Genomic DNA, 14,568 nt, shown 5'->3' with positions numbered 1-14,568 from the left:
TGTTTCTTGGCCAGCAGTTCCTGTGTCATCTTAGAATAGTGCTCTGACTTGTCAGTCATGTCTAGGAATTACATGCTGTGCATAAATATGCATTTTATTGTGTGATGCATCCAAGTAGGTAGTAAAATATGTTGAAATGTATTATTTAATATTTATTATGGTTATTAATCTTTACAGACATTAAATAATTCTGCATTATATCTAATTAGCTTATATTCTACAGAATAGAATTAAGTAAATTCAAGGCTTAAATTTGGGGGCAGGGAGGTATGAGCATGGACAGGGCATGTGGTACCTTTTCTATGTTCCATTTGGATAAACTATTGCAGTGTTCATAAGATAATAAATATGCATCAATCTGAGTCATCAGTGATTAATTATTTCAGTAAGCTATCTCCTTTTCTGTCATCAATGGGGTAAACACAAGAGGGAAAAATACAAATAGTGCATTTTACAGTATTTGTCACTCACTTGGTATGTTCCTTTAAATGAAATTCCAGTATTGTATGCAGGGTAGAAATATTTCTTTGATGATTTGTTAATAATACTTTCCTTTTTCCCAGCTGGATTCTGTCCTGCAGTAATATTAACAGCTGCAAGATATTTCAGTACAGAGTGTATTGAAGAATAAAAACAGAGACAGTATTGGAAAAGTTTCAGAATAAAGGCTCATGATGGGATCATTGCAACTTATTCTTACTGTGTTGTCAAATCAATATTATTTCCTCTTTTTCTCTTAAAATGACTGTCTTTTTTGAATTCACAGCTTGTGTTTAGTCTCTGCATGCATACATTTAAATCTTAGGCCATTAGCTTGAGTGTATAGTGTTCAAGCTGCTTGTATCAACTATGACTTCTGAATATATTTAGGAAGACTTAAAATTCTACATGGTAATTTAATTGGCAAAAGAATGAAAATTAGTCATGAAGGTCAGATAAACATTTTAAAACCAAAACTGCAGTTGCTGAGTCTTAGCATGTTGTAAGGGCAAAAAATACATTTTGTGTGGTGGTTGTGGAATTTGCTTCTTTTTTAGCAGATTTGTTTCAACAGGAAAATAGTGTAGCAGTATGCAAAGCAACTGTCCTGTTGTAGTCATTCTGCTTGCTGAGACTGAAGACTTTTTGTTTCCTTTCAGATGCAGTTTCCACATCTGCTTACTCATCACCAGCCAAAAGTTTGGGAGACCCTGGAATAACTCCACTGTCTCCGTCACATATTGTGGTAAGAAATGCATTCTTAACATATACTGTATGTTGACATTATTTTCTCCTGCCTGTTTAGTGGAACATAATTTTTAAAAAAAGTTGTAATTTCCTACCATAACAATCCTTTTCATGCTCTCCAGAGTCTTAAGTTAAATTTTGGTCACACTGGGGCTGGCAGCAGAGATCTCATTCATTTCATTGGGATCCTGGTTTTGCTTTTTTTTATTTGTCTACTTGCTGAGCTCATAGATTTGCTCTGCATATTTTTATATCAAATACAGGGGCTTCTTGATCCTCAGGGTTCCCAAGTTCTGTCCCTGTCTTTATCAGTGATTTGTTTAGGCAGCCCCTGAAAGGTGTCATTCTGTTCAGAAAAAAAAAGGAGATCTATGGTACTCAACAGTAAAATACAAATTTTACTGTTCTCTTCCAACAGAGACTCAAAATAGAACTGCTTTAGTTTCTTAAGGAAAATAGCCACTTCTGTAAGCTTTTAAAAGCAAGCAAATGTCCCATAAATGTAGTATGTTTTAATCCCTTGTACATCATGCTCATTTTGTTGGTAAACTCCCATTAAAACTAAGTCCCATCTGTTTTTAAGATCATCTGCATCATGTGTAACACAGTATATGCAGAGTGTATGTCTTGATATTGCAAGGAATCATGTTCAGAACACATTGCTACACTTGTTGGATTTCTTCCTTCGTTTTCTGAATCAAGTTCAGAGTTGTGCAACACCCCTCTTCAGGATTTCCAGAGTCCTCTCTCTGGAAAAAATTTTTGCTTTTATTCACTTCTTTCTCTATATACTCCAGAACTTTTATTTCTGTCTATTGATAAATTTATGTCCTCTTTCGGTTAGATTTGCTCTGTAAACTCTTTGAGGAAGACATATAAATAACCTATTGCCCTAGTTGAAAAGCTTTTTTATTAGGAGAATCCAAGCAAGTCCTTCATTACTTGAGACCAAATTATATTACTCTCGTTTCTCCATTTTTAGTAGCAGGCCTATGGGATGATCTTGGGAAATGTAAGGGTACAGCAGAAAGGTGCTGGAAGTAGCAGGCATGGAGGGAACAGAGATATGCGAGGAAGATGGTGGAACACTGCTCATAGAGTGAGGATATTTGGCATTTCCTTTGTAAAAGATAACAATTGCTTCAAAATGTTAATGAGAGTACAAGCTGAGCAGCAGTGGTGGAGGATTCAGACAAGACCCGTACAGTATTAAGTTGATGAGTCTGCTCCGTGGTGGTTTTGCCAAAACACGGTGTGTGCAGGCGGGTGTATTGCCTGCCTTCATTACTTACCTGCCTGTAGCGCACAGCCCTTTCACGGGCATTTCCACCTTGTTCTCTGCCAGTCTTGCTCAGCTGTTAGTGCTTTAACCACCGTCAGCATGTGAAGAGTAGTTCCTTGCTGTTCATTACTTATTCCTCTATTATACAGGATTTATGTTAGGCAACAGCATGCTGGGGAGTGGTACAATTCTCTGTTTATTCATGTCAGGCTTTATTTCATGTCGTTATGATTTGGGCCATAACCCTTCTACCTCTTCTAATTAACATTCCCATGTTGCCCTTGATGGTGCTTTTCAGGGGTTGCAGGATTACAGGTAAAAGGCAGGGAGAAGGATCCAAATTCACTATAACCAGCTGAACAGCTTTCCACATTCTAGTACAGACAGGAGTAAATGGATAAAAAGCTTATTGCTTTTATCCACGGGATAAAAAGCTTATTGCTGTATTGGGGGTTGTTCTGTCTCCACTAGTTTTAAATGGCAGTACCTCATGTTACAAGGTTATGACATAGTTAACTCTTAAAAACACCAAATAAGTCCCAAATATACCACACTGACGAATATAAACATATTCTTCACTTGATCAATTTAAGGAAAAAACCCAAACAAAAAACAAAACACAGGCCCAAAAACCAATAACCCAGTGTTCAGCCATAAGTTTTAATGATACAGGATAATAGCTATTCCAAAAAAGTGAATATGAGAAAACTCTTGATTCAGAAGGTTATGCATACAAGGCTCCAGCAAATATGCTGCGTTGTATATGAAATTTCCACTTCCATTGGAATGTGCAGCTATCTGGTACCAACTTCGGTCACAAATGCAGCTTAAGGAGGTCCTTATTTTCACTGAAGAGATATGCATGTCTCAGGGAGCAGAAATACTGAAGGGTAAAACAGGTTGCAGTTATTCTAATCAGTGACTCAGTGTCTGTTTTGCTTCTGCTATTTAACAGAAGGACTCTGATGCAGAGGATGCTGTAGAACAGTTATTTCTTGTTGTTGTGGCTATTGATTTTGGCACAACATCCAGTGGCTACGCCTACAGCTTCACCAAGGAGCCAGAATGTATTCATGTAATGAGGTAAGGGCTGCAATGCAGCATTTGGTTTTCGATTGTGATAACATGGGTTGTCTGCAGTAGCTCTAGATATTTTCTACAGGAGTCTAAAGTGTCTAGATTTGTCTAGCATTGCCACAGTCCACACCTTTCTCACAGTTACAGGGTTTTTTAGTGTTTTACTGTATTCTAGCTTTAATATAATCAATGTGAATGCATCCTCTCTATTTTCTGAGTTTACAAGATGACGTTAATAAAAGGAGGGATCAGTGAGTATTTAGAACTATTCAGGGAGCAGTACTAATTATTAAATCTGGATGCCCTTATCTCAGAGGTCGAGAGAAACTACACATTTATTAAGGGTCATGGCATTTCCCAGGAGCTGCCCGTCCCCTGGAATCATGCCTGTGTACAGTTATGTGTACAATGTTTCATTACTTGCACCCAGAAACTGGTAGTTCATTTGGCTAATACAAGTTTTTTAGCATTAAATTTGAATAAAATCTCTAGTAACAAGCCAGTGATACTGGGAAATAAGCAAGCAAAAGGCATGAATTTGAAAATTAAGGTTAGATGTGAAAGCTGTACTGTATCATATGTATGTAAGGAACAAACTTTAGATGCTGTTATGTAAGGTTTTTTGTTTTTTTATTTCATGACTAAATCAACACAATATGAATTTATGCATATAAAACTAATGCAATCACAAATGCAAACCCTATTATGGCAGATACCTGAAAGGATTGCCCTACAAACCATTTTTATAGTGTTTTATAGTCTTTTTGAAAAGTTTTTTTTAGAACTAAACCCCTGTACAATTCTTATTAAAGTATCTTTAAAACTACTGTATTGTAAAAAGACCAAGATAATAGCTAATTTCAGATATAAACAAGGTATGTGTAAAAAGCATAGCCATAGAAGTTCTTCTGAACAAAGCTGCTGTTGTAGCAGTAGGTGATGTACTTTTTCCAGCACTGTAATACTGAGAACAAAAGGGCAAAAAGACTAACTTGCTGCAGTCCAGTGTGATTTACTGTCATTTTTCTAAGCAAAGATGCTAGGTGAAGGCAGCTCTTAAATCTCAGCAGGCAGTGTTAATTGTGCAGTCAGCATGCACATTTGGTTTGTATAGAGTTGCAAAGTATTTCAGAGGTCAAATGCAACTGATCTGCAATACCGGCTGAAGGGAGGTAAATTTTGGAGTGGTATTATGCTGTCCAGTTGCAAAGATACCTACTGTTTTCAGTATGGACATGTAAATGCTTCAAGGTGTTTTATGCATGTCATCCATCTATTGTTCTCTGAAGGGCATGGGAAGCTGCACGAGGCCAGGAGTCAAAGGACAGGCCATGTTTCTGGCTCAGACAAGTTACAGGGTTGCCAGGTTGGAACCTGTGTTTATCAATTTCTGTTCTCTTTTGACAGCAATTAATTAATCAGATTTCTTAAAGAAATTTACAAAATTAGGGAAGATATCTCTGAAGCTGTGCCTGAGCAAGCCTAAATCCTGTGTACTGTGTTGTTCCTGTAATCTCTGTGGAGATTTTCCTAGGTGAAATCACTGCTGTTTCTAGGGAAGTCCTTTCAGTGCTTTGAACTCAAAATTTTACCTTAGGACCTGATTTTGCCACAGGGTTCACACAGTGAGTTACAGACTAGATTCTCCTTTCAGAGTATCTGGCTTCTTGCTGTAGATCACTGGGACACTGAAGTCTGTAGGTGCTGTATGGCCAGCTGAGAGATTCCAAATCTTAATTGATATTTTACTACTTATGGTTCAAAACACTGTATTTTCTTCCTTATGCAATAATGGTACCATGATTGTGACTTCAGACCTGTGTAGATATTATTTAGTAATGTAAAAAGAAATGAAATGTATTAATTTATATGTATTTCCAACAGAAGGGAGGATACCTCTTTGAGGGGGAAATGTATTCAGGTTTCCAACAGGTATTTCTAACAATGGAAAACATTTTAATACAAAGAATAGTATTTTTTATTATATATTTTAAATAAATATTGCTGGCAGGGAAGGATTTTGGGAAAGATATAGCTGAAACTGAGTTAGGAAATAATGTATATCATGTTTTTATATATATTTATATATCGATACTCATAAAATCATGAAATTCAGTGGTGTATGTATCAAAATAAAGCTTCAGTAGTTCAGAAGGTATTAAGAAGTTCAAACTCTGTATATAATGAGGCTTACATGTAGGATAATTTACAAATATTTCAGCAGAGTAAATGTAATTTCCCGCCTGCACTCGAGAATGTTTACATTAAAATAAAACATTCCAGTGATGCACGGTCCTCTTTGCTTCGTAACATTTTTTCCTTGTTAGTGTTGATCCTTTCCAGACATTTAGATTTCTGGCTGCCTTTTAACAAAGCTGCTTTTCTGTAAATAGCTCAATGAAGGGTAAGATGGGTTTATTTGGAAGGTCCTACTTCAGCAAAGAGTGAACACACAGGGCTTTAGTACCAAGTGTGAATGTAGAGTCAGCAAAGGCATGATTCTAGTTGTGTGGTTAGTAGACAGTCATGTTTTTGACTGTGTATTTATTTGCTGTAATGCCCAGTACTAAAAAAAATGAATTTATAAGCAGAGTTCTTGAAGCATACACTTTGCTTTAAATGTGGAAGTATCCTCCTCACTCATGTCGGTAGTCTAAAGCACATGTTTGGAGTTGGGCGTATGTTTCTAGATGAGTAATGATTGACTTCACTTTGATTGCATAATGTTAGTTACTGTTTTATCAATTCTAGGTAATACTTCCCACTTGTAAACTCTTGCTAGTTCCCAATGACTTCCGTATAGATAGTTGTGGTTACCTTCAGGCTCTTGTTTCAGAGTAGAAGTGTATGTTATAACGAGTGCTATTTTCTGCTTACCTTGAGGCTGAGTAAATGCATAGGAACAGCCTGGCCATGAGTTCAGCAAGCACTTGAGCAGGCAGGGCAGTGCCAGAGTCATAATGAAAGCCCGTTTGGTGCTGTAGAATGGGTTAACTACAACTCCTTTGGAGGGAATGTGCAAGGCCTTGCACAGTTTTTAAAAACTCCTATTGATTTATATGCACTTATGTGAAGTTATAAATGTTTCAGCTGCTGGTTAAATTGCAACAAACTGAATGTGAGTATTTCACAAATGGAGAAAAATAAATGGGAAAACCACATGTGATTATGAAAAAAATCACAGCCTGTCTTTGGAAGGAGGGAGAATGCGGGCTTTTTTCAGTGTAACTTTACTTCAACCTTCAGGTTTTCCTTTATCCTTCTCTTCCCTTCTTGGCAGCCATGTGCTTGCCTTTCTTTGGTGTACATGCTTGCAGTGGCGTTTGGCTACATTTTGATGATCCCACTGCTTCGTTTCCTTGACTGTTATGCTGCAGCTCTGGATCAAATTCTCATCACTCTGCAAGGATCGCTCTCTTTACTCTGTCTGTTAGCCAGATTCCTGTGTGAGGAAGGGCATTTCTCTAACCTTAGCATAACCTTGCGATCCTTTCCACACTAACTTTTCTCTTGTCTCAGTTCTCACTTTTCCTAGATACATTCAGATCATCTGTGGCTATAAACGGGTCTATGCTGCTCTGTTGAGCTACTCCACTTTTTATCAGCCTAGGAACTAGTCTCATGTCTGCATTTGAGCAGAAATCTACCTTGGGTTTTGCTTGAATATTTTTAGTTCTGACTCGGCTTTGAGAAGGTATTGCCCACATGCCAGAGTACTTCTGGCTCGTATTAGTCCATGCTTTTACTAGGCATTTCCATATTTTGGGTTTTTTGTTTGTTTGTTTGTTTGTTTGTTTGTTTGTTTTTTCCCCCCTGAGAGCATTATTACCATTGTTTTGCCTGCATTGGGACCATGAACAAAAACTGCAAATGAAGGTGCTGAAATCCTAGCCTTACTGACTAGAAGCCTCCACTAAGTGGAGTGAGGCTAGGGCTCCACCTCAGCAGAGTGTCACAGTCAGGATTTACTATGCATGTGCCTTTGCAGCTGCTTCTTTCTAGAAGAGATGTCACACAGGAATATTTTTAAATCTCTGATTGCAAATGGTAGAGTTGGACTTCCCCTTCTGTTTCTTTATTGCTCTTCCGGTGACCGAACTGTAGTACAGGCTGAGAACTTTAGAATGTGCTGAGCAATTACCGTGTCTAGTTTCAGTCAGAAACTCATCAGGAAGTAAATAATCCAGTTCTCTAGGTGGCTTTGACAATTTCAGCCCATACCCCTGAGCATCAATTTCTCTTCATTTAAACTGCACCTTAAGTGTACTTATTCTGGAAAGAAAAAATGCACCTAGCCATAATGAAAAACAAAGTAGTATTGTTACTAGCCATGTCCTATTTATGGAATTTCCCACCAGTGACTCACAATGAATAATTAATGTTTCCAAGCAAAAATGATACCACTCTGTCTCCTCTCTGCTTGCAGCAGGTGTGTGGGATTTAAGTCTGGTGAAATAGGCAGTGTTTTCTGCTCAGGGGCTGTGGGATCCCAACTTCTTCACATTGGAACCGTATGTTCGCTGTGACACCTACTCAAAAGATTTTGAAGTTGACCAAGTACATTTCTAGCAAGAGGTTAGAAGAAATGATCTGCAGCAGAGCCCTTGCCAGCTGGTAGTAGCTCGGGGGCTGAGCAGTGGTACTAGGGAGGTTTAGGCAAGTTTTTTCCAAGTGGTTGAAGGTGGAAATCATTCCACTTCTCATGCTGTTTCTGCTTTCAGAGCAGTGGAATTGTCCTCCACACTGAAGTAAATTCACAGATATGTGATTCCCTGCCATTGCTGCTGCTGCTGGTGCAAAAAAGGGTGGATTTTGCGCTGTTTGATCTAGTTGAATGGTCTGAAGGGCTCCCAGCACTTTAGAAGATCCTGTTCCTTGTTCCTTTGCCAAGTATTAAGCCCTTAGATTGCAGTTTTCCATGTCAGTTGCCTGCCCTGGTCTGGAGGTCAATTGCTTCAACTGTTTCTGAGAGTGAAATGGAAAAGATTTTTTTTTTTCCTTTGTAAACTTCCTGTGTCACATAAACAAGTACCACAGAACAAGGCAACCTTTTTGTGCTTTAGAACAAGGACTTTGGCAGTAGTATATTAAGTGTGTTTTGCTATCTTGAGAAGAAAGCAATCAACATGTGGTTTAATAATGAATGAATGCAGTTGCCCATGTGATCTTAACTTGGCTCCTCTCTGAGTGGTGTTATGGTTATGTTTGATAGCATAAACAGATCTTTCCACCAATGCCTTCTTAAGAAAATGTTTTCTGGTGATTGTTTGTTTCCTGTGCTGAAAGTATTTCTATGTAGGGTGAGGTGGAACAGTCATGCCCAGGTTTCTTGTTCTTCCATTCTACTTTTTATGTGATTGAAAAGTGAGAAGACAGGAATGCTCACAGCTGGCTCTGTGGTACAACTGTGTACTGTCTGACCATGATTTCTACTGTCTGACAATTTTCTACTTTCGTCTCACTGTGCCCTGCACACCCTACACCCCCCCCCCCCCCCCCCCCCCCCCCCAATTTCTGCTTCTGGATGTTCTCATATTTGATGTTCTTACTGATTTCCTTATCCATTCCATGCAACAAGCTTTGTTTTGCTTTCATCTTAACACTTTTGTGCTTCTTGTGTCTTCCTGAAGAAAACTTCACAGTCTTGATAAGGTAGGATAGCTTTATTCACTGCTTTAGTGGATGGTAGTGAGGGGAATGTTTTGGTGCCTGTAATGTATTTGGGGACTGGGGGAGTCTGCTTCGTTTTTGAGAGACTAAGATTTTTACAGCATTTTGGTCATTTCAAACACAAAATCCATCGACTTCAGGTGAGCAGAGAGTGGAATGCGGAGAGTTCAACAGCTGCAGACATGTCTTCAGAGTTTCAGGTGAAGACACAGGCACATGATCAGATGTTGGTTGAACTGGCTTGTCTTGCTTCATAGAGCTTTCTGTGACAAAAAGAGGGATTTAATCAACTTCTCCAGAGTGGTGTTCAGATTACTTAAACAGATCCCTAAATCCAAATGGGGGAAATATCCTGTACAAATAAGCATTCATGGAGTTGGACTGACAATTGGATAGGCCACGCAATTTGAAGATTTGGTTTTTCATGAATAGTGTTCTTGGATAATTACTTGATTTTTTTCCTGCACAATATTTATTACATACATGCACTTGAATTTGCAAACTAAGTGTAAAACTGTTTCCTTGCTAATTGTGTATGGCTTCAGGGAACCTGTATTCTTACCAAAGACAGAGTATGATTATGTCCTTAAAAATTATACCACTAACTGCAAAATATATTGAGTTATCTGAAATGAAAATTACAGTCCTCTTTTCTTTGATGTGAAAAAAACCACTTGATTTTGGTATTATAAGGATTGAAATTTGTATCTTTGGAGGGGAAAGCAGTCCGTGCAATCTGCCACCACTTTGTTTTTCTCACTATATGCTATTTTTTTCTGCTGCTCTAAACATTAGTATCACTTACTGAAACTGTTTCACTTGTTGGATAGACGGTGGGAAGGTGGAGATCCAGGCGTATCCAACCAGAAGACACCAACCACTATCCTCCTAACACCAGAGAGAAAGTTTCATAGCTTTGGGTATGCAGCAAGAGATTTCTACCATGACCTGGATCCCACCGAATCAAAGCACTGGTTGTATTTTGAAAAGTTTAAGATGAAGCTACATACCACTGGTGTAAGTATTAACCAATTTACCTGGATAATTGTGCATTTGCTACTCGAATTATCTTCCTGTGGTCAGTACTACGTTTTTGCCTGAGGATTGTCAAATAGATATGAGGCAGCTTTATTTCTAAGTTTAAAGAGTAAATAAAATAAAATGAACTCTTCAGTTAACACTGTGATTTGGTTTGCCTCTCACTGCATTTGGCAAGTGTATTTTGCCAGCCTTCTTTCTAGATCTTAGAAGTTCATTATCTGCTTTGCTGTTGTCATTTAACCCCAGCCAGCAACTAAGCCCCACGCTGCTCGCTGACTAACCCTGGTGGGATGGGGGAGAGAATCAGAAGAATAAAAGTGAGAAGACACATGGGTTGAGATGCAGTTTAATAGGTAAAGCAAAAGCCACGCATGCAAGCATAGCAAAGCAAAACAAGGAATTAATTCACCACTTCCCATCAGCAGGCAGGTGTTCAGCCATCCCCAGGGAGGCAGGGCTTCATCACAGGTAATGGTTACTTGGGAAGACAAACGCCATCACTCCGAACGTTCCCCCCTTCCTTCTCCTTCCCCCTAGTTTATATGCTGAGCATGATGTCATATGGTATGGAATATCCTTTCGGTCAGTCAGGATCAGCTGTCCCAGCTGTGCCCCCTCCCAACGTTCTTGTGCCCTCCAGCCTACTCGCTGCTGGGGTGAGTACCACAAAAGGCCTTGGCTCTGTGTAAGTGCTGCTCACTGATAACAAAAACATCCCTGAATTATCAACACTGTTTCCAACACAAATCCAAAACACAGCCCTATTCCAGCTACTATGAAGAAAATTAACTCTACCCCAGCCAAAACCATCACATTTGCTTAGATCTTCACGTCCTAATTTTCCTGTTTGAAATTCACAGCTGTCTTGGGAATCTGCACGAGGTTGGTTTGTTCTATAAATCTAGTTAGAAAGCAGAAATGGAATATAAGAGCCATACTGAACTCTAGCACGGAGGAGCAAATTTAGTCAGAGATATTGTCAAAACCGCAAGTGCAAATCATGTTGTTAATTTGACATTGTTCCTACTGATGATATTTTTGTCTTTAATCCTTTCTAGATTTTTGGGACTTGGCCAGTACTTTCTGTATTGAGGTATTTTCTGATTTCATGTGTTGGTGGCAAGCCAGAAATCTATGCTTTTAACTCTGAACTTGGATTAAATCTCTTGTATATGCAGCTTGGTTGCAATTAATTACAGATACTTCTATTGTAATTATTTAATATTTAGTCCGTACAGCTTTCTGCCTGAAGTTATCCGTAGACATTGTAGGTGTTTAAAACAGTCTAAAATAAGCAGCAAATGTCATGCTCCAGGAAATTCAAGTGATGAGTTGGATCCTCTTCAGCACAATTTTGTCACTTTTTCCTAACCAGGTGGATAATGAAGAGTTCCCTTTCCTCAAGCAGTGGGAATTAATTTAATGTTTACCTTTTCCTTTTAATAACCTTCAGTTATGTTCTTTCATGTAGAATCTTACTATGGAGACAGACCTGACAGCTGCAAATGGCAAAAAAGTCAAGGCACTTGAGATATTTGCTTACGCTCTGCAATTCTTTAAGGAACAGGCATTAAAGGTAAGGTAATGCTTCCTTATCTAGATTTTCTGATTTATAACTGGTATGAATGTGAGCTTAACACTTCTAACCTTTCCAGGCTTTGACCTCAGTAGTATTTGATGTAAACAAAGCAAGGCAGCTGTAGAAACGCTAGGCAGTCTGTGGACTCTGGAGAGCTCACAATAGCCTGAAGTGATTTACCACCACACAGGGGAAGCTTGATTCACTAACAGTATTGCTGTGATGCAGAGTTCTGAATATCTTCTTACCAGCTTAAATATTTTCTATTGCCTTTTTTCATGAAAAAAATGTGGATTTGAAACGGAAATTTAAAAGCGCAGGAGCTGAAGCTCAGGAATTAAATTTGAGACTGGGTCCTGTCCTCATCCCCTACACTGCTGCAGCTGGGACGATGCATTCTTCTGTGTTCACACAAGGTTGTCTCTCATGTTCATGAGTTGGCACTGTGAAATGCAAATAGGATGGGCACCTACTGATGTCACCTGCCCCAACGTAACTTTGTCTTCACTGATGAAGCAAAGCAGAGCTAGATGAGCTGGATTTATTTTGTAATAAAAAGGGTATTAGAAGCTCATTTATAATTTGGCGACTTGCATTTCACTGTAAGTCTGTACAAAGATGCCCTGCTGAGGAGTACAAGCTGGCTAACCTGGTGGAAATAGTGTAATTATGCCAGTGCAATGATCTGTGCAGGCCACTTGATTGCATTGAGAGATTCAGTATATTAGCCTGTGTGGAATTCCACACCAGTACAGATCTATAGTCTCCATTCCCCAAACCAACACAGGAACATTTTGGATAAGACTCCTTTATTCTGTTTTACACAGTTAAACTACAGTGTATGTGCCAAAGAGCCACAAGTAGGCTGTGGTATTTCGGCCCTGTGCTGACAATTTGCAGGGGTGAATTTCATGTTGTTATGCTGTGAGATAGAATCATTAAATTATTTAAATTGGAAAAGACCTTAAAAATCATTGAGTCCAACCATTCACCCAGCACTGCCAAGTCTATCACTAAACTGTGTCCAAGTGTCACACCTACATATCTTTCAAGTACCTCCAGGGACAGTGACCCAACCAGCTCCCTGGGCAGCCTGGTCCAATGCCTGACAACCCATTCGGTGAAGAAATTTTTCCTAATATCCAGTCTAAACCTCCTCTAGTACAACCTGAGGCCGTTTCCTCTTGTGTTGCTTGTTGTCTGGGAGAAGAGACCAACCCCCACCTGCCTGCAGCCTCCTGTCGGAGCTGTGGAGAGCAATAAGGTCCCCCCTGAGCCTCCTTTTCTCCAGGTTAAATGCCCCCAGTTCCCTCAGCCGCTCCTCACCAGCCTTGTGCTCCAGCCCCTTCCCCAGCCCCGCTGCCCGGCTCTGGACACGCTGTAGCCCCTCCATGTCCCTCTTGTCGTGCGGGGCCCAGACCTGAGCCCAGGGTTCGAGGTGCGGCCCCACCAGTGCCGAGTACAGGGGGACGGTCACTGTCCTGGTCCTGCTGGCCACACTATTTCAGATACAAGCCAGGGTGCTGTTGGCCCCCTTGCCCCCCTGGGCACCCTGCTGGCTCCTGCCCAGCCGGCCGTCAGCCAGCCCCCCCAGGCCCTTTCCCCCCAGGCAGCTCCCAGCCCCCTGCCCCAGCCCGCAGCGCTGCCTGGGGCTGGTGTGACCCACGGGCAGGGCCCGGCACTGAGCCTGGTTGAACCTCATGCAAGTGGCCCCGGCACATCGGCCCGGCCTGCCCAGACCCCCCTGCAGAGCCCCCTGCCCCCCAGCAGGTCAGCACTGACCCAATTTGGAGTTGTCTATGTTATTTGGTTGCCCTGATCCTGAATGCATGTTTACAGAGAAAATCTAACAAGCATTCGGGAGAACCAATGAGACAGACATCTGTAAGGGGTTTAATTTGTAAATTCATACTGTGTTCTGGTGGACTACCTCCATTTATCTTGCCGTTTTTTTTTCTCCTTCTGTGGCTGGTGTTAGTAGGGAAAATACATTTTATTTTCCATTTGAAATGTTGCAATGCTCATTTATTGTAATGCTCTGCTTGGGTCACAAGATTGTTTTTTGTATTCTTTTGTGAAATACTTGTCTCCAGTGAACAGTTCTAGAGATTTAAAATCTCATGTAAACAGTCAAATGCGAGCTAAGTGCCATTGGGTTCAAATGCACCACTGTATTGTCAACGTAAGCATAATAGTTGCTGGGTCAAATCAGAATATTCATCCAAGCAAGCATTGTTTAAAATAGCCTTGTTGTTAAAAACTAACCTACTCTTTTGAATGGGGTTAATTTAGTCTCTGTGAGACCTCAGTCTATTTTTTATGGCTGCAGAGAAATAACGCTACCATTACAAGTCCAATTTCTCATCTTGTCAAAGACTTTTTAAACTAGATTTTGGGGCTGATTGTGGAGTCACAGACTTGAACCTGTGCATACTTTGGGGAAATTCGTGGTGAATATGAATCCTGTATATTTGCTGTGTTGCCTGTTCAGGGCTACATCCTTTCTTGATGTTAATAAATAAATCCTTGTGATTTCTGAGTGTTTCCTGAATTTAATTAGACAAGCACTGTAAACAAACTATTACTTTGGACTATAATCTATCCATTCCTAGTGCCCTATGTGCAGTATAAAGGTACTACTTTTCTAGCATGGATATTTTGAATGGCGGCATAGCTAAACAAACACCACACC

At 40.0% G+C, this 14,568-nt stretch overlaps 1 protein-coding gene across 4 annotated transcripts in view; it reads left to right on the top strand.

The window, feature by feature from the left end:
* HSPA12A (heat shock protein family A (Hsp70) member 12A) overlaps positions 1-14,568 on the top strand; it is a 107,986-nt gene that overhangs the window by 59,755 nt on the left and 33,663 nt on the right. For all 4 annotated transcript variants that reach the window (XM_080403260.1, XM_080403259.1, XM_080403258.1 and 1 more), the window contains 4 exons: positions 1,140-1,225; positions 3,465-3,592; positions 10,087-10,273; positions 11,769-11,873. In XM_080403260.1, the coding sequence (XP_080259386.1) occupies positions 1,140-1,225; positions 3,465-3,592; positions 10,087-10,273; positions 11,769-11,873 (506 nt within the window). The remainder of the gene's footprint in view (positions 1-1,139; positions 1,226-3,464; positions 3,593-10,086; positions 10,274-11,768; positions 11,874-14,568) is intronic.

This window comes from Falco punctatus (genome assembly GCF_963210335.1).
Source record: "Falco punctatus genome assembly, chromosome: 9".
NCBI classification, from domain to species: Eukaryota; Metazoa; Chordata; class Aves; order Falconiformes; family Falconidae; genus Falco; species Falco punctatus.
This window is presented reverse-complemented; position numbering and strand designations above follow the sequence as displayed.